Here is a 19,854-nt window from a genome sequence, read left to right as displayed (position 1 = left end):
ATTAGAGGAATGACAACAGTGGGAAAAACTTATTTTCACTTTATTTGGACAAGTAGGTCAATTGAAATAGATTTTTCATAACAAAAATTGAATCATTATTTTAGCTAACAATTTTTGTTATGGGAAACAGCCAGTTGGTTTCACTTAACTTCTAAGTGCTTTGAGATGATTTTGTCCAGTAAAAAGTTTAGAATACCACATCTTCAGAATCTTATGTCAAGTTTAACCAATAACTCACACTGGTCCTTTTGTTCAGTTAACCTAAAATCTTGATTCTTAAATTGCCAAACAAATTTATTGGACATCTCTCTTCTTTATATGAAATAAATTGTTTTCATTTAAATAACAGATCAGAGGGGGAAATTTGGTTGGTTATTCAGGGAGTCACTAAAGTATGACTGGAGGAGGACTCCTTTATGAAAATTTCTGGATCCGTCACTGCAGATAAATAGATCTGCAGTGATCTCTTTACACCAAGTACAAATCATTTAGTAAACATCATATGACTTAATTGCAGTATTATGGTATTACCACAGGGAAGGAATTAAATGATTCACAAAATAAACACTAACAATAATTGCTTTGACATTTATAATGATTATCTAAAATTGCCTGGATCATATTTAACAGTACAGTCAAGGACAATTACCTCCCTTTCAAGTTTAAAAACATTACATCAACACCCTTTCTAATATCTGTATTAGTTAGAGAGGATGCTCTATGATTTCATATGAACCGGATATGATATGCACTCATGATACTAGATTATACATGTACATGTAATGCAAATTAGGATTCAGATAAGCTCAGATTACAAAATGTGCATCAGTTCTATTGATATATTTCAATTTAATGTTCATCAACGGGACCTTTGAAATATCAGGAAATCATAACATCGTGGAACCCAATGAATGGACTCAAACACACAATGTGGAAATTTCCAAAAAGTTCTACACAAAATCAAAAAACAATTTTGGTAAAAATTCCTTATGAGATGTCTAGGGTTCTTATCAAGTATATCACTGTGCAATTTATTTATTCCAATATAGAATGTCTATATACTGTCAGGATAAATTGATAATACCAATTTCAGCTTCCTGACATATGCTTCATCTGATTTCTTGAATGCAAAAGGTTTGTGTAACCTAATGTTAGCATCAAAACCAAAATGGCTTACAAAAATAGAATATAAATTCATTTAGGGTCAGCTTGGTTGATAAAATACATACTGTAAAATAATTTAGAAGGAAATATGAATGTTTTCTGGATAATAATTAGACAGACAACATCATATGATTATTGATTACGAAAATTAAACTCAGATTATCTCCCTTACATCACAACATAAATTTCCTAAGACTTATCCAACATGCACAAACTGCTCATATAACAGTTAAAACCAACAAACCTTATTACTTTCTTCTTCAAATTCCCTGAGATGTAAACATTTCTCCAGTTTTCTCAATCTGTTTTCAGAAAGCTTTACTAATTTAACCATACTATTCTGTAACTGAATGTATAGTTGGTCAACAGTCCTCATACAGTCCCTAAAATGGTAAAAACACAAAAAAATAATTGATCAAAATAATTTCTTCACAATTCTCATACAGTCCCCAAAATATAAAAAAATAAAAAATATAATTAATATGAATAATTTCTCAACAATTCTCATGCAGTCCCTGAAATGTTAAAAACACAAAAATATAGTTCATCTTAATAATTTATCCATTCTCATACAGTTCCTAGAATGTTCACAACAATCTTAGTTAAATTGTTTAGCTAGTCTTACATCAATCTTTTCCTAGAGTAGGTTCTAATAGATTTTATGGATCTGGTAAAAGATTTGTTAGAACAATTGGTTGGTAAGAGTGCAAAGATTTGAAATATTTATGAATATTATGGGGTTCAGTGTTAATACAAGTGAAACTGCCAGCTACTGCTCACTGATGAGACCCCCCTCTGCAACTGGATAATTTTAAAAGTGCAAAAATATGTAAGTGTTCAGTAAACAGGAAGTTGTTAAGTGATGAATCTGAAAAAGCATTTCACAGTATAGATGACTTATTTAAACCCTGAAATACAATTTCAGAAATCCTTATAATGTAGTTCCTGAGAAAGATGCGACAAAAATTATTCATTAGACAAATGGACAAAGGGACAGACAGACAAAGGTAAAATAGTAAATGCCCACTTTTTTTTAGTGGGGGTATAATCAGGACATTACCTATAGTCTTCTGTATGTGACATATATTCCTCCTCTTTTTGTAAATCACTTATTATTCCTTTTCCATCAGATTGTAATGAAATTAATCTCTGATCACATAAAGCAGACTTCACTGATTCTTCATGGTGTTTGATTGTCCGAGTTGTTTCATCAAAGTTTTTTGGCATAACATCAACGTCTGATAAATCCTGAATTACACATATTAAATATTTGGCTGTAGCTCTTAATTTGGACAAAAATGGATCCAGTTTCTGAAGAAGAAAAAAAGAGAGCAGATTATAAAAAAGTAAAACTTTTCAAGCTCAAACTTCTAAATAAAAGATATGCATTGAAAAAAAAACACGAGTAGAACATGCACAAGGACATATGTATCATGCATTTTTCTTGATACCATTGATTGAGACAGTACAGCTTTCAAGATTGATGTGAGTGACTATTAAGCCTAAATTATCTCATTATGCATAGATACCAGACTCAAAATCTTGTACACAAGATGCACATTTTCTATACAAATGACTAATCAGATATGTCATGCTGGAATACAAAAAGTGAAAGGTTCAAAGTTGAAGAGCATTGAGGACAAAACTTTTGAAAGGTTTATTAATTGTAGCTATAAAAGTAATATTTCTGGGGTAGAAAATCCTCAGTATTTGGAAAAAATCAAAGTTTTGTAATTTTGACCATATCAATTCATAATTCATGTCTAAAGAAGACGTACTGTCTTGTGATTGTTACAATCATGAATTACATCATACAATATAATTGGTTATTTTCATTTTAATATGATGTAATTCTACTTAATCTATTCAAGGTTGTAACTCCCTCTGGTGGAATTTGACCTTACACAGATTCGGCTAAACAGTTTAGGCGTTTGTGGTTTTGGTGCTCTAAATGGTTTAAAATATCTGTCTTATCAGACTTTTTGTCTGAAACTTTATTGATAAATAAATAATTGTCTTGTTTATTGAAATAAGTTAATATGTTGGTATAACTAACAGTGGGAAGGGTCTTTTGTCAAAAAAATAAACTGAATAAAAGTAAGATGTGGTATGATTGACAATGAGACAATTCTCCACCATACGCGGTGCATGGTTTCCAGCAGACTATGAAGGATTAATAATATTATACATTTTTAATTTTTTTATATTTCATTGAGTTTTAGAGAGTAATTCGATATTTTAGATATTCCAAAAGGTTTTAAATTATTCCAAATAAGGTACTTTTACTTATTTTTCATTTGTTATGACATTGAAGAAAATACTTCCAGTAAATTTCTAGACACAAGAAAGATTATGATAAATAATTTGACATACCATATGAAATCTAACCCAATCCTCGTGACAGTATACAAATAACCCATGGAATATAAGTGGAAGCTGGTCTAATTCTATAGAATCACATAATTGTTCAACTGACAGTAAAACAGAGCTCTGAAAATTAATAAAAGAATAGTAAAGTATATATAAGGTATCATATAAAATAGATTTTATATTCATAATATCTTTTGGAAAGAAATGAAATCCTACTCTTATTTGGTTAACCAGTGTTTACTCTATTGATCAAATTTTCTTTATTCTTCTTAAAAAAAACATTTAATTTCCATCTTCAGCAATATCCATTCCAGCTCCATGCAATAGTCCAAATACATTTTTTTTTTAATTCTTATAAATTTATATGAAGAACAGTAATATAAGCCCTGCTTTTTTAGATATCAAATATAACTTCACATTAAATAGTACTATACTTGAAGTAAACAAAAGTAACTATCCAAAGACAATTGAAAGAAATTTGATAGGATTTAGGTATTCTTAAAGATTTTTCTTGAATGTCTTTTAAGATTTTATTAATTTGTGATATAATTCTTTATTACACCAACAAATAATGATTTCCTCAACTAAAATATGAACCACATTAAAAGCAGTTTTCCTAAACCAATAGGCAAATTGAATTCTTAATATAGTTTTATAATCTCAAATTTGTCCTAAACCATTCATCATAAACATGATAAATCTCTTTAATTTTTTTTTTATATTCATAGAAGTAGCTCTACAGCTTGCAGTGGCCACATGCAACCCTAATAGCAACATCAAACTATACCTTAAAAGTTGCCTTCTTGTCATACACAGGAGATTTCAGCACCAATGGTTCAGTATGCAGATCAGCAACACATAATAACGAAGAAATACAATTTGGTATATTACCCTGAAAAATGAAAAAAGAATAATGAAATAATCATCTGACATTAAGGCTGTGAAATATTATCCTAGCAAAATCATTGTCCTATAACAAATTTATTTTTTATTGCTAATTTTCAATCCTTTTTGCTGAAAAATAAATTTGTTCAACATTGTCAATTTGTTTTCTTCACAAATGATACTGTTAATACATTTTTTCTAAATATCCAACTCTACTCTCAGATAGGAAATAAATAAACACTCTTAGATGTAAGATGCTACTGTGATTAATATCCATTGTAAAGTACTTGTCTTAAACACTAATGCATAAGAAGTTTGGCAACAATCTTACAAAAAAATAATGCCAAGGACTACTTTCAAATCAGATTATGGGTATCACCATCATGTGAAAAAATGTATTTGTCCTTGACACTGATCCTATGAAATTTGTACAGGGCATATCAACTTTTTATATTTAATAAGTATTATTTACCTTAAGACTTTATGTATTCTATTTGCATGGGATATATATATACAAGAGTGTCAGTGGCACATATGAAACAATTGTCATCTGGTCATTGTTCCTTGAATTGTGAAATACAAGTTGTGTGGTTAAGGTTCTTTTTATGAAACATGTTAACAATTTACTTTCATAGTCGATCTTGCACATACCCTGCCCCTTTAAACATCTTTACAAGAGTTTTAACCAAACTCCAATGTTCAATATGACCAACAGGAATAGCTTATTCTTCAAGAGCACCTCAGTTAAATACCAGTGGGTTTTTAACCAATACATTGTGTTTTATGCAATTTAAAAGATTAAAAAAAGAGCCCTTCTCGAATCAAATATAGGAATAAAAGCCCTGACCACTCTTTTAAGCATTCCTGTTTTTGTTGTATGTGAATTATTTTATAGACAAATTTGGATTCTAACAATCTATCTACCTCTAGTAAATATATAGCCTCTAACAAAGTATTAATTGTAGAAGAGTTGGATCCTCTGACATCAGCAACAACTGTCAGACCTTTCTGTTTAACTTCCTCTCTGAAATATAAAATAATAACATCTGAACAACCATCAAAAATTGTTACATTAATTTAACTGTCACTGATCAGTTTGGTAATAACCATCCAAAGCATTGGAGAGGAGATCACTTCCAGTTATGGTGCTCAGTCTTTAAAGCATTGGAGAGGAGATCACTTCCAGTTATAGTGCTCAGTCTTTAGAGCATTGGAGAGGAGATCACTTCCAGTTATAGTGCTCAGTCTTTAGAGCATTGGAGAGGAGATCACTTCCAGTTATAGTGTTCAGTCTTTAAAGCATTGGAGAGGAGATCACTTCCAGTTATAGTGCTCAGTCTTTAAAGCATTGGAGAGGAGATCACTTCCAGTTATAGTGCTCAGTCGTTAGAGCATTGGAGAGGAGATCACTTCCAGTTATAGTGCTCAGTCTTTAGAGCATTGGAGAGGAGATCACTTCCAGTTATAGTGCTCAGTCTTTAGAGCATTGGAGAGGAGATCACTTCCAGTTATAGTGCTCAGTCTTTAAAGCATTGGAGAGGAGATCACTTCCAGTTATAGTGCTCAGTCTTTAAAGCATTGGAGAGGAGATCACTTCCAGTTATAGTGCTCAGTCTTTAAAGCATTGGAGAGGAGATCACTTCCAGTTATAGTGCTCAGTCTTTAAAGCATTGGAGAGGAGATCACTTCCAGTTATAGTGCTCAGTCTTTAAAGCATTGGAGAGGAGATCACTTCCAGTTATAGTGCTCAGTCTTTAGAGCATTGGAGAGGAGATCACTTCCAGTTATAGTGCTCAGTCTTTAAAGCATTGGAGAGGAGATCACTTCCAGTTATAGTGCTCAGTCTAGTGCTCAGTCTTTAAAGCATTGGAGAGGAGATCACTTCCAGTTATAGTGCTCAGTCTTTAAAGCATTGGAGAGGAGATCACTTCCAGTTATAGTGCTCAGTCTTTAGAGCATTGGAGAGGAGATCACTTCCAGTTATAGTGCTCAGTCTTTAGAGCATTGGAGAGGAGATCACTTCCAGTTATAGTGCTCAGTCTTTAGAGCATTGGAGAGGAGATCACTTCCAGTTATAGTGCTCAGTCTTTAGAGCATTGGAGAGGAGATCACTTCCAGTTATAGTGATAAGTCTTTAGTTTTCTATATTGTGTTTTGTGTACTATTGTTTGTCTGTTGGTCTTTTTTTTTACCATTATGGTGTTGTCAGTTTATTTTAAATTCATGAGTTTCAATATACCGTTAGTATCTTTCCAGTCTCTTTAACAGATTGAAAGTGCAATTTTACTCTCCATATATACATATACATGTAATGGAACCATTGATTTTCATGTTTTAAGTATATATACAACAACTTAAAATCTAAGATGTAAGTTGTAATTTATAATTAGTTTCTGATTTATCTTCAAGATATAATTTCCATTGTATTCTTGGCAGTTTATTAGTTTCTTCAAAATCTTGATTAAAGCATGTTATCACTTTGAAGTGGGAATTAGGAATCTGATTTGTTTTTGTTTTTGTTTTTTTTCACCAGATGCTAATGGTTTTCGTTGTTGAATTTAGAATTCCTTTTATGACCTCAACAAAGTATCATTTTGTCTAGCTGCATGATGACTTCTTGCTATGAAGAAAAGGTTTTCAGTATACACCAATGTTTTCATTTTATGTTGGTACTGTTAGAATTGTATATACATGTGTATTGTTATGCTTATCAGCTTCTGAAGAAGCATTAATATTGGTATCAGAAATACTTCTTTACAGGCTACTTACCTGGGAACAGATCTATAATACAAAAGGAGTCTGGCTAGCTCTGAGCTGGATACCTGTTGATTTTTCCAGAGAGAACTTCCTGTGAATATGAAAATTACCGCTCCTCCTCGCATATCTCGACATCCTAGAAAAAAGCAAAAATAAATAAACATTACATATGTGATGAACACTAAATACAAGAATAATTTTTGTGACATATTAGTTTTAAATGGCCTTGAAAATCTTAAACCTGCCATATTAACTATTTATACACAAAATCATTTTGACATATTTAGCTTCTACATAACTAAATTGGTTAAACCTTTTCTTAGTTTGTTATATATAAATGTCATTATAAGGTCATAACAAGGTACTACATGTAATACTATGAACTAACAACCAATTAGGTCTAATTTTTTATGTTTTTGTTTTAATTTGGACACATTGGAAATTTTTTCTCTGATTAAAATTATTGTCTGTGTCTTTCCTAGATTGTGTTGTAAAAATGTTTAGACAGTCTTTTGTAAAATAAATGCATTATGAGCTAGAGATTTTTTTCATAAAACATTATCCAGTTTTAGAGAAAAGCTATAAAGTATATTGATTGATTCAATGTTATTCTAACACAACTTTCTGCACTATTTGCTTTTTGGAAGTGGTCAGTTTTTATTTGTATAAGAAGCAGGAAAACCCAGAGAGAAAGAACAGCCTTTGGCAGAATATTGATTGTGATAAAGCACATATGGGAGATGCTAGGTTCACCTCAATATTGACAGGCAAGTAATTCAGTAGATGAACTACTTACACCACTGACCTCCAAGGCCAAGTATAGAACAATGGTCTCAAAGAACCACTGAAACTAGTCTGACCACCAAGGTCAAGTATATTTTTTTTTATCTCAACCACTGACCATCAAGGCCAAGTATAGAACAATGGTCTCTAAAAACCTCTTAAACCAGTCTGACCACCAAGGTCAAGTATAGAACAAATTCAATTGTCTTAATGATGTACTTAAACTACTGACCACCAAGGCCAATATATTAGTATAGAACAATGATTCTAATGAACTACTTTAACCAGTGACCACCAAGGCCTAGAATAGAACATTGGTCTCAATGAACTACTTAAACCTCTGACCACCAAGGCCTAGAATAGAACATTGGTTCAATGAACTACTTAAACCACTGACCACCAAGGCCTAGAATAGAACATTGGTCTCATTCAAATTCTTAAACCACTGACAACCAAGGCCTAGAATAGAACATTGGTTCAATGAACTACTTAAACCACTGACCACCATGGCCTAGAATAGAACATTGGTTCAATTATATACTTAAACCACTGACCATCAAGGCCTACAATAGAACATTGGTCTCAATGAACTACTTAAACCTCTGACCACCAAGGCATAGAATAGAACATTGGTTCAATGAACTACTTTAACCACTATGTCCAAGTATAGAACACATTGTCCTCAATGACATAGTAATTTTAATTTGATAACTGTTCATCACATTCATGTCAAATCTTAAAATTTATATTAACTTTACTAGAGGGATTTGAATACTTACTAAATCTTGAGGGTAGTAGGATTTCATGAGATTTCAAAGCCCTCTGCATATTTACATACTAAACACAGATTTATTTTAACAGCAGTCGACAAATCCTTGTGCTCCATTCTCAAATCTTATAGACAACATTACGAAAGCAAAGGTATAGATTTCCACTGAGATATTGATCTGCTACTTCAAAGAGGAGATCACAGACAATATTATTATGTCACATAAATTCCTCACCAAGATCAAACCTCATAACAACAAATACATTTAAGAGTCAAACCGTTTTTTAGTATCAATAAAATATTTAGTTCAAACTTTAGCTAATCTGTTACAAGTTTAGTGTAAATATTACATTAGGGTCGTATAAAGTAAAAACATTTAGATAAACAGTAAAGTAAACTGTCCTAAATTCTTAACACTGAGTCATATTCTTAAAACTGCTATGTTGTTTCAGTAACCATTGTTATGACATAAGAAATATGCAAAGAAAAGTAAGATGACATCAAAGTATGTCAACTCAAGGTCAAGTAAATGTTGAATTGCAGGTCAAATAGGAAATAGTCCTCTACTGCACCAAAAACATTTTGTACTATATTTACTGCAGTTGTAGCAGATAATTGATAAAATCTGAGACCCCCGGGACCACTGCTATAGATATAAGGCTAAACTTTCACCTCAGTTATCAGTTATAGTAAATGAGAATGCAAACTATGAAATTTTTCACTTGCTTTACTGATTATGATTGATTAATTTACATTGAAAATCTTAAGCATAACACCTGTCATGGTCAAAGGTCAAGAAAATGTATCTAATGGCAATACAGTGACCTATAGTTACTTACATACAAGTAGTTTGGTCTCTGATGGAAATTTGTTGCATTTGCAATCATGCCAAATCTTTTTATCCTAATTGTGGATTCATTATTATTTTTTGGATACCAATTTTTGTTTGTTTGGTAGGCAGAGGCAAACCACGAATTCAAACGTTCAACAAATTATAAGTCTTCTACAGGTTTCGCATGCAGAAATTGGCAAAACCACAAAATCAAAAATCCAGGAAAATTCAAATTTTCCTCAATCCAGGAAAATTGGTTACATCATTAATAACTGAGGAAATTTTGAAGTTTAATGGTGATTCTAAGTCTGATAATATTAAATCTCTTTATCAAAAATGTGACTTTAGACATGTTCACTGAGTGAATGGGGACAGAAACATGACAAACTGACCTAATACCTCAGAGCCTAATACCCAACAGATTAATTTTGTATGTTTACTTTACAAATTGGAGTAAATCTCTATTCCATGTTAGTATAGACAAACATTGGATAGGAATGCCACAATATTATTCTAAAGTTAGGCAGTAGGTGGTAAACTTTACAACGGATGACATAATATATAAATATATATATCATCAGAATTAAATCAAAATAAATTGACAAATACAGGACTTGATGTATAATTAATCTATTTAAAAAATTTAAGAATATTTAGGTTTTTAATGTAAAAAAAATTGTATAGTTTCAACTTGATAACTCCACTTCATATGACATCTAAAGGATTTAAATGAGGAAAAATGGACATGCTAAAATGTTGAAACTAAAAAAACTAAAAAAGCAGCGGTCTATCTTTATTATAAAGCAGCAATATCTAACATCTAAACAAATAAATGCTCCTTTTTACATTAGAAAATTTGCTGACAGCTTTATGAGAATGCTGATTGATTTGATAGAATGTTTTGGCCTTATGAAATTTCTCAAACTGAAGTCTGTGATTCAATTTGTGTTTCAAAGATTATAATTCTTTTTTATCTTCAGTTTTTGCTACACTAACACTAAATTATCATAGTATTTGTGATGATGTGTGTCCATATAACTTTTTTGGTATATATTCAGTCCTAAGAGCGAAAAAAGTTGTAGAATAAGTCATTATTTTCATGCTTTTCTAATTAAATTTCTGACAGATGTATTTTACACACCCTGCATATGGTGTAATTTCTTATAAGATTTAATCCATATATGGAATTTAATGAATTAAAATCAAACATATTTTGGACTACTCCAATTTTTCAGACATGTTTCTTTAAATGGTTTGATTATAAATCCAGTCAAGGTATTCAATACAAAAACTTATATATCGTACACTATATGAACCTTCAGATCTATTTTTGCTGATACATGTACAGGACATTTGTCATAATTAGATAAGCTCATTATATCATGTCAAATATGTGTTCACCTTGTCAGCATGTCATTATGTATAATATATATCTGTCCTTCAATTAAATCTTTTTACATTTGCGTTTGAAAATTTCTATATTTAACTGATATTGGTTCATTTTTAACCTGTCATAAGGGTGACACTAATCCCTTTAGATGTTTTGGCTAATAAGACAAAGTTAATACAGATTTAGATTTATACTTCTGCAGGTTATGTTTTTTTTTTAATACTTCTTAATGTCATATAAAACTGTGACAACTAAAAGTAAGACCACAAATGAGAACGCTAAGACAACTTAAGTTTAGAATCAGATGCAAAATTCTGAACATTACGTTTTTTTTTAAACTTCTATACACCATATAAAAGCAAGACAAATGAAAGTAAGGCCACATAAGAGCAAGACAACTGAAAGTAAGGCCACATAAGAGCAAGTCAACTAAAAGTAAGGCCACCTAAGAGCAAGACAACTGAAAGTAAGGCCACATAAGAGCAAGTCAACTAAAAGTAAGGCCACCTAAGAGCAAGACAACTGAAAGTAAGGCCACATAAGAGCAAGACAGGTGAATTTAAGGCCACATAAGAGCAAGACAGGTGAATGTAAGGCTACATAAGAACAAGACAACTGAAAGTAAGGCCACCTAAGAGCAAGACAACTGAAAGTAAGGCCACATAAGAGCAAGACAGGTGAATGTAAGGCCACATAAGAGCAAGACAGGTGAATGTAAGGCCACATAAGAGCAAGACATGTGAATGTAAGGCCACATAAGAGCAAGACAGGTGAATGTAAGGCCACATAAGAGCAAGACAGGTGAATGTAAGGCCACATAAGAGCAAGACAGGTGAATGTAAGGCCACACAAGAGCAAGACAGGTGAATGTAAGGCCACATAAAAACAACACAACTGAAAGTAAGGCCACATAACAACAACACAACTGAAAGTAAGGCCAGATAAGAGCAAGACAACTGAAAGTAAGGCCACATAAGAGCAAGACAAGTGAAAGAAAAGCCATATACAATCAAGATAAGTGAATGAATGGCCACATACCAGCAAAAATCTTAAAGTTTGGCCGCACAAGAGAAGATAACTGAATGTTTGGCCTCATAATTAGAGCAAGATAAACAAAAGAAGGCCACCTAAGGACAAGATCTCTAACAGTAAGGCCACATTAGAGTAAGACAACTGAAAATAAAGCCACATAAAAGCAAGACAAACTGAAAGAAGGCAACATTAAAGCAAGACAACTAATATGAGCAAAACAGCTGAAAGAAGGACCACATAAAAGCTAAGACAACTGAAAATAAAACACATACAAGGAAGGCAACTGCAAGCAAGGCCACATAAGAGCAAGACTACTTACGACAGTAGCAAGTGTCTAAAATGACTATGGTATGGGTCTTCATCATTGTTGGAGGATGAAAAGAGATCTATATTGTTAACCTCTATGTCATTTGGTCTCTGCAGAGTTTTCCCATTGCAATTATACCACATCTTCTTATTTATAATATGTTGTTTACTACACCTACCTGGTAGAATAGCTATCCCAGACTGTAACAGATCATAATCTACATCCATGATAGTTTTAGGAACATCCAGAGTTCTGTGATTATAAAATCCTGGACTCCGAGGCTGATTACATTGTAAATCGTTGTTCATCTGTGGGTAGTAACCATCTGAAAATAAACAAGACACATTAGTAAACAGAACTCTTGTTGAATATTATACTGCGTAAAAGAACATGTAATGCAAAAACAAGTGTAGATATTGCACTAAAATGAATTGTGACCATCATAAATTGTATCCACAAATATTGCTGACGGGGCTTAGAACCCACAACACTATAATTTAGGCTTAGATTTTGATCTTGCACTATTAAAATTCTACTTTACTGAGTATGCTGGTCATGCCCCTGATATCATTACTCATTACAGTATATTTGTTACATAACATACACCCACACCCTATGACTGTCCTGTCAAATCTTAAACAATATATGATCTGGCACACTAATATAAGCCTTGTAATCTGTAATTAATTCTGTCTGGAATTCAGGACAAAAGTTTTACTTATTATTCGTCAATCCTTGGTGCCAATCCATGCAGTAAATACTACCACTGTTGAGATGGCCAAATTTTATGCCATTCTGTGAAACCCATAAGTAGTAATTATACACATATGAACAATTACCTGAGGAAGCAAAAGCGTCTATAGAACACCAGTGGCCATCCTAGTCAATAAGTTAGGAATCAAACTGCAGTGTTTAAACTCACAACCTCAGTGATGACAAGCTATTGATACAGTAGATTAACTGCTAAAACCAATCAGCTACTGAGGTCTTTATAACAAAGGTTTTCTTCAAGGAGTTTATTTTATAACCTCATTCAAAATACCCTTTATCAGAACTATACAATATCTTATTGAAAATAAGCAAATGATCACTTCAGGTAATTGTCAGCTACATTTTTTCTCTTCAGAAATTCTCAAACCTTGAAAAAAATGCAAAAACTTCATTGTCATACAGCTGTAATCAATGCCACCCCCTTCAAATTACCTCTTGATTAGGTAGGTCTGAGAAATGATAAAAGCTTTCTTCTCACATTATACCTAATAAAGACTAAAACAATTCTCACAACTGAAATAGGATGCCACAGACTAGAGACTGTGTCACAACCACACCTATTACCTACCAACATGTACTGTGAACTTGTTTAACCTAGCACTAGACAATAGCATCAATGCAGGTAATTGTTAGTATTACTTCTACCTGCTAATTCCAATTATTACTGCTAATTTAATCAGATGAAAGAAAGCACATGGCTGGTTTACTTTCATTTTAGTGATAAACATCTGTGCTCCCACACCCTCCTACTTTCACTTTTCTCAATTGGGATCACAGGAATGTTAATGAATGCACATTGTGCAGTGCTTAGTGATCAATTAACATGCAGATCCATCATTGTTATGATAATCTGTCCTTCCATAATCCCACCATCATCAACCATATAAATCAACCACTGAATAAGTTATAAGTTTTTCAAATAGCTTTGTTGGATATTTATTGCAGAAATCTACATTTTCCTGTCTATTGGTTTTAATAAACTTTAGGACTAATATCTTTATAGAGAGAAAAATACAAAATGACCTATTTCAACATTCGTATGAAAACATTATAGCCTGTTATCCTTGGTATCATGCTATTAAAAATGCATTGTAACATCACAATTTCCATTAAAAAATCATTGCTAGTACAAATAATGCCATACTACGAAAACATATGATCTGACCATAAGTGTACTATTAAGTCTTTCACTATTTCCCCCATTATAATTTACATATTTATTGTATATTATTCACCCTCAGCATGATTGAATGTGAAACAAATTACAAGCTACATTTCTAAATTTGATACTTTTCCAACAGTTTGTTCATCTCAGTTATTTATACCTAATGTAAAGCCAATGACTTCATGTTGCTAGTATGATAGTCACAAACACATTTCTAAATTCAATCAAACATTTAAAGCTGGCAAAACAATCAGAATGCTACATTCTATTTATAAATGTTACTTGCATTACTCAAAACAATGTAGAAGTGGTTTTTCACACTAAATTGCACTGGGTTCAGTAACTGTGAATATTATATTAGAAGAACTACCTAAGTTGAACTTTCTTAAGCACTTCTTTATCAATCTTTCATCTGTCTTCATTTTTTTTTCTTTTTAAAAGCAACTGCAGAGGACAACTGGTCATTGTAAGGCCTTCAACCATGAGCAAATCCCATACAGTATAGTAATAGTAAGACATTGCAAAATATTAAAGAATTGAAATGAGAAAACTATTGGCCTGATATATGTACAAATCAATAAACCTAGCAACAAATATAACTGACAGTTCAATAAGCCACCTATGACAGCCACTTGATTACAGACTACTGAGTCAAGGATACCTTTAAAATCTAATGAAAATTTATGTTGGAATCTTAAAAAGTTCAAAATACCAACAAAAAGTGTTAGTTACAATAATTGATGTGAGGATCCATTTGAAATTTATTTGAGTATCTTGGTATCAGAACATAAAGGTTTTCAAACAGAACTCATCAAACTGAATCAAAGTAGGGTCTCAATTCCTTGACTATGTTCAGCAAAGCTAGCAACATAATCTGCCAAAAAATCTTGCAACAAAAATCACTTCTATGAGATTTTCAGTGTAATCAAATAAGTCATAGATGTTTTTTACAACAGATTAAGAAAACCTAACAAAATCAACACAAAAAGATATATAGATAATGTTTCTTTACTTTTCTTCCTAGGAAATACTAACAGAAACATTAATAAGTAATAAAATGCAACAGGTTGTCTGTATAATGACTTTAAAGTCTGTTACACCAACAGTGCAGTTAATTCATTGAAATTAATGTTCTACTTCAAACAATGTCAGCTGCCATGGCAGAATGTTACTCCACCCAATAAAAACACCAAAGCAATATTTTTCATAGAAAAAAAGAAAGCAAATTTAAGAAACCATTTGTTTTCTTTTATTTGAAGCAAGTCCAAATGCCAGTTGCCTAATCAAAATGTCAATAAGCATTATCCATTTTTGGATGTACAATGTAGCAGTTTTCTTTTATCCTGGATGAATTTGTTTTTGGTCAAATGGGGGTTGCTGTCTCTGTATATCCCCTTCTTCTACATTCATGTGACCAAAAACTACCTTTTGATTGTTTATGGTGAATATATTTATTAGCTGCTGTACACAAAACAACTGACAAGTATATTCATTACAGTCGAATTAGTAAGTCCTATAATTGTGCTCCACCAGTAAGTCAATTATGTATATATATTTTGCTGACAAAAGAGTCAAAAGATCAGACATACTGGATGAACAGAATTACAAACATTACTATAGCATTGCAATTTTACTTTATAGGCTTTATACCAATTTCTATGAGTGTAAAATTAAGATGTGGTATGATTGCAAATGTGATAACTCTCCACCTGAGAGACTAATTGACACCTATAGGTCGTCATAAGGCTTTCAACAATGAGCAAAACCCATACCACTATAATCTAGCTTTAAAACGCCCCAAAATGACAAATGTAAACATGGTAAAACAACTCAAATAATTCTAACAATCTTTCATGTATAATGTTTTACTAGATTTGTACAATCTAACTTCTTCCTCGTTCCATTAAGCAGAGTAAGAAACTAAAACAAAATAATTATCGTATCAGTTCTGTTGTAGTAAGAAAAGACTTACTCCAAATATGTACATCTATGTATATATCAGGGAAAGCTTTTAAAGTGAAGACTTCATCCACAGACAGACATAACTTCATTATTTCACTTGAAAGAACTAATCTTGTGTCACAGCCTTGATATACATACTTATATATCTATGTACTAATCAACATGTTGGTATATTGAATGAATATTATGTTTGCTTCAATTATTTACTACGAGAAAATTCAATTTTTAATAAATATTTGCAATAAAAGTATTTTTATATTAATATAATGGAAGGATAAATTGGTTTTTACCTTGTTACATGAATTGATTTAGAAAAGGCTGACTGCATGGAGAAATACATTGTACATGTATGAAGTTGTGAATCAACTACTCTTATTTGCATAAATTGTGAAAACCAGAAAATTATTTCAAATCTTTCACTGATCAAACAGAAAATGCATTTCATACATTTATTGGCATATATTGACATGCTTGAAATCACAATTCTTTCTCTTTACAATAAACACAACCATAAAAACAAAATGAGCTTTACCAATTTTATTGTCCCTAACAAATGGACAATTTATCTGCCATGATTATCTTCAATTATCACATTAATGGATGACAGAGTATCACATTGACTGGAAATAATTCTAAAACTCAAGTCTATAATTTTGTTGTCAATCTATAAACATGGAAGGCCAATGCAGATTAGATTACAGTCAAAGAGGTCACAAAATTACACCTTGTATAAAAATGTATATATACATATATGGCAAGTTCAATTTGTATAGAATTAAAATAATAAAAGGGGTAAAAGACTTAGGCTGTCCATGCTTATCAGAAAAGATTTTATAGAAAGAAAAATATTCAGGTACAAAAATGGCCTGTCAATAAATGCGGCCTTGGGTCAGGTAAATATTAAAAATGTCCTTTATAACTGATTCAAAATGTAAACCTTAAAATATACAAAAATATTGCAGTGACTGGTCAAATAAGCAGATGAAAATGGACAAGTGTCAAAGGAAGGGCAATTAAAGACATGTAATTTGATTATGGTCATCTAATAAATGACAACACAAGATATATGTATTTGACAAGTATACAGGATGGTCAGACTTCCAACATATTATTGTATGAGAAGCTTCATAAACTTACAGTATAATCAATTTGTGTGTCAGATAATTAGAACCGTAATATTGAGGTTGTACTGTAACCACTTCAATGAAAGAACATATTTTGGTTGTGGTATCATACAAATAGGAAATCAAACAAGCAATATAAAAACTACTTCAATCAAAACATCAAAGTAAAACATATATAGTCTGATAAATATAATACAAAACCACTCTCTATATTACATTTACAATTTCGTCAATGAAATTATTAATTCAGTAAATAGAGAGAAAAAAGAGACAAATGTCTGTAATTTGTGAGTACATAGTTCTTTCATTGGTATAAAACATTACATCAACTGAACCGTGAAAGCAAAATAAGAATTTTCCATTTTGGAGAATATTAAGTTCTTTTCAATAATTTCCTAATTGTACTTCATAATTCTCTAACCTTGAAATGAATCAATTATTGCTTTATTCAAAATGTATGCTGGTAACTTTCAAATTTCAAAAGTTCAATGTTTTCAATGAATGTCCAAAATTAGTAAAATGAGAAAAGTTACCCAGAACTTGGATTGATTGATTGATTGATTGATTGATTGGTGTTTATCACAACTTTCAACACTATTGTGCTCTCATTTCCTAGTGGTCAGTTTTTATTGGTGGAAGAAGCCAGAGTGCCAAGAGAAGTACAAAAACTTACAGTCATATTCAGTTAAGATCTGAGTCAAGAGCACCTGTCCCATGCAGGAATAGAACTTACAACCTCGAAGTATTGAGACAAGCTAGTAATAGAGTTGTTCACTTACTTAGACCACTCAGCCCCTAACTTGGATGGAAGTGAAATACAAAATGACAGCCACATTCATAAGTCAATGAAGTATATACTTCGACTGAAATCTTCTGATCAACAATTATTATCAAAACTGCTAAAAAAGACAGGACCTTATAAATATTAAATATCAAGGTTAGCCCTGGGTTTTTGTTTAAACTTTCAAAAACAATGATACTGTTTATCTATCCTTTACAAATTGACATTTTCTCTGTGTTTCAGCTTTTCGGGATCACAAGTAGAGAAATGACAATCACATCAGACCTGCCAGTTAAAAAGGAAAGATTTTGCAACTGCAAGGTCAAATTACCCTGCTTCAACTGTTATGTAGATTTTAACTTCTCTTAGGTCACAATATTTACCCTTTAAATGGAAATTGTCAAGAGACTTGAAGACCAATTTAGAAAACATTATTTAAGCACATATGATATACCCATAAAAGAAACCCTAGGGATAAATAATATAAATTTATTATGAGAATCTGCAATACCTACAACTATATCAAGATAGTATCTAAATGTTTAATGAAAAGTAGCAATATTTTTTTAAAAAGAAATGAATGAAAATTAATTTGACCTGAAACTATAGTCAAGTAACTATCAGTTGATGGCTCAAGTGAATACTGATATCGTTTAAAATATTCCCAAAGTATGCAATTACAGGTTTAATTAAATAAATATCACTAATAGTTAAGTGTATAACAAGAAACACAACAGAAATATGGTACATTTGTACATGTACCAACATACTTGGGAAAGTAAAAAGCCTAGGGGTTTAGCATGCAGGTCAAAAACCTTTTTATCTATAACTTGATTGAATCCTCAAGCATACCATTATTTGCAAGTGATGTATTTCTCTGACAATTATAAGAACAGTGATCTGGCATTTATTACATGTATTTATTTTTCTCTGGTATTGAGTCACATACATGTATTCATGATCCTTTCACATCAATTATTTTGAGCATCTATTTGTCTTCACCAAGTATAAATGACATACTAAGAAAAGGAGAGGTGGTGTCAATATCACTGAGACAGCAACCTAGCATTACAATCATATCACAATACACTCCTTAAATGCAATCTTACAAGTGAATCAAATACACTTCTAGAGGGTCATGTTTTTACCCCCCCCCCCCTTTTTAATAATAACATGTATTATATTACTGTTAACATTCATGTCAGCATCAATTTACCAATCAACACTTTCTTGGCTTTAAGATACTTATCTCGTTAATATCAATCAGGAAAGAAACATAGGTATGATTTCCCCAAGGTCAAGGCACTATCTATCTTAGTACTAGCTTCCGGTGCAATCGTGGAAAATAAAATAAGTTATACAACCAGCCCTCTAAATAAATTGCTAATAGGGAAATGGAGAGCTAGGCCCTTTATCATGATATGCATGCACTAGTTTTCATCCTACAGATATATAATTTTAACATTTTTTTCAGTTTAACTTTTTAAAACCTAAGTACTTTTTAAAATAAATTTCTAATCTATATCAACAATTGCCATTTTAATTAATTTATACATTGACGGAGTTTGATCCTCAGACATCATAAAATAGAATGTTTTATTGAAATAAATTACAATAATTTAACAAACCTGCAACACTGCGTTTGTCTGTGCTTTCCTTGATCAATATAAATATCGATAAATCAACGCTATAAATATCCTATTAATATTTTCTCAAGACCTTCAAGTTAAATATTATCCTAAACACTTGGTCAATAACATGA

The 19,854-nt window shown here is 31.6% G+C and overlaps 1 protein-coding gene across 1 annotated transcript in view; it reads right to left on the bottom strand.

The window, feature by feature from the left end:
- The window catches only part of LOC139525422 (pleckstrin homology domain-containing family G member 4B-like), an 83,803-nt gene that overhangs the window by 24,950 nt on the left and 38,999 nt on the right, over positions 1 to 19,854 (bottom strand). Inside the window, exons 5-11 of the mRNA XM_071320747.1 lie at positions 12,468 to 12,614; positions 7,189 to 7,312; positions 5,344 to 5,443; positions 4,322 to 4,426; positions 3,538 to 3,654; positions 2,225 to 2,475; positions 1,409 to 1,547 (exon numbers count right to left, since the gene is read on the bottom strand). Of these exons, the coding sequence (XP_071176848.1) occupies positions 1,409 to 1,547; positions 2,225 to 2,475; positions 3,538 to 3,654; positions 4,322 to 4,426; positions 5,344 to 5,443; positions 7,189 to 7,312; positions 12,468 to 12,614 (983 nt within the window). The remainder of the gene's footprint in view (positions 1 to 1,408; positions 1,548 to 2,224; positions 2,476 to 3,537; positions 3,655 to 4,321; positions 4,427 to 5,343; positions 5,444 to 7,188; positions 7,313 to 12,467; positions 12,615 to 19,854) is intronic.

Source organism: Mytilus edulis, chromosome 5, assembly GCF_963676685.1.
Source record: "Mytilus edulis chromosome 5, xbMytEdul2.2, whole genome shotgun sequence".
NCBI classification, from domain to species: domain Eukaryota; kingdom Metazoa; phylum Mollusca; class Bivalvia; order Mytilida; family Mytilidae; genus Mytilus; species Mytilus edulis.
The sequence above is the reverse complement of the archived record's forward strand: the minus strand, read 5'-3'. Positions and strand labels throughout refer to the sequence as shown.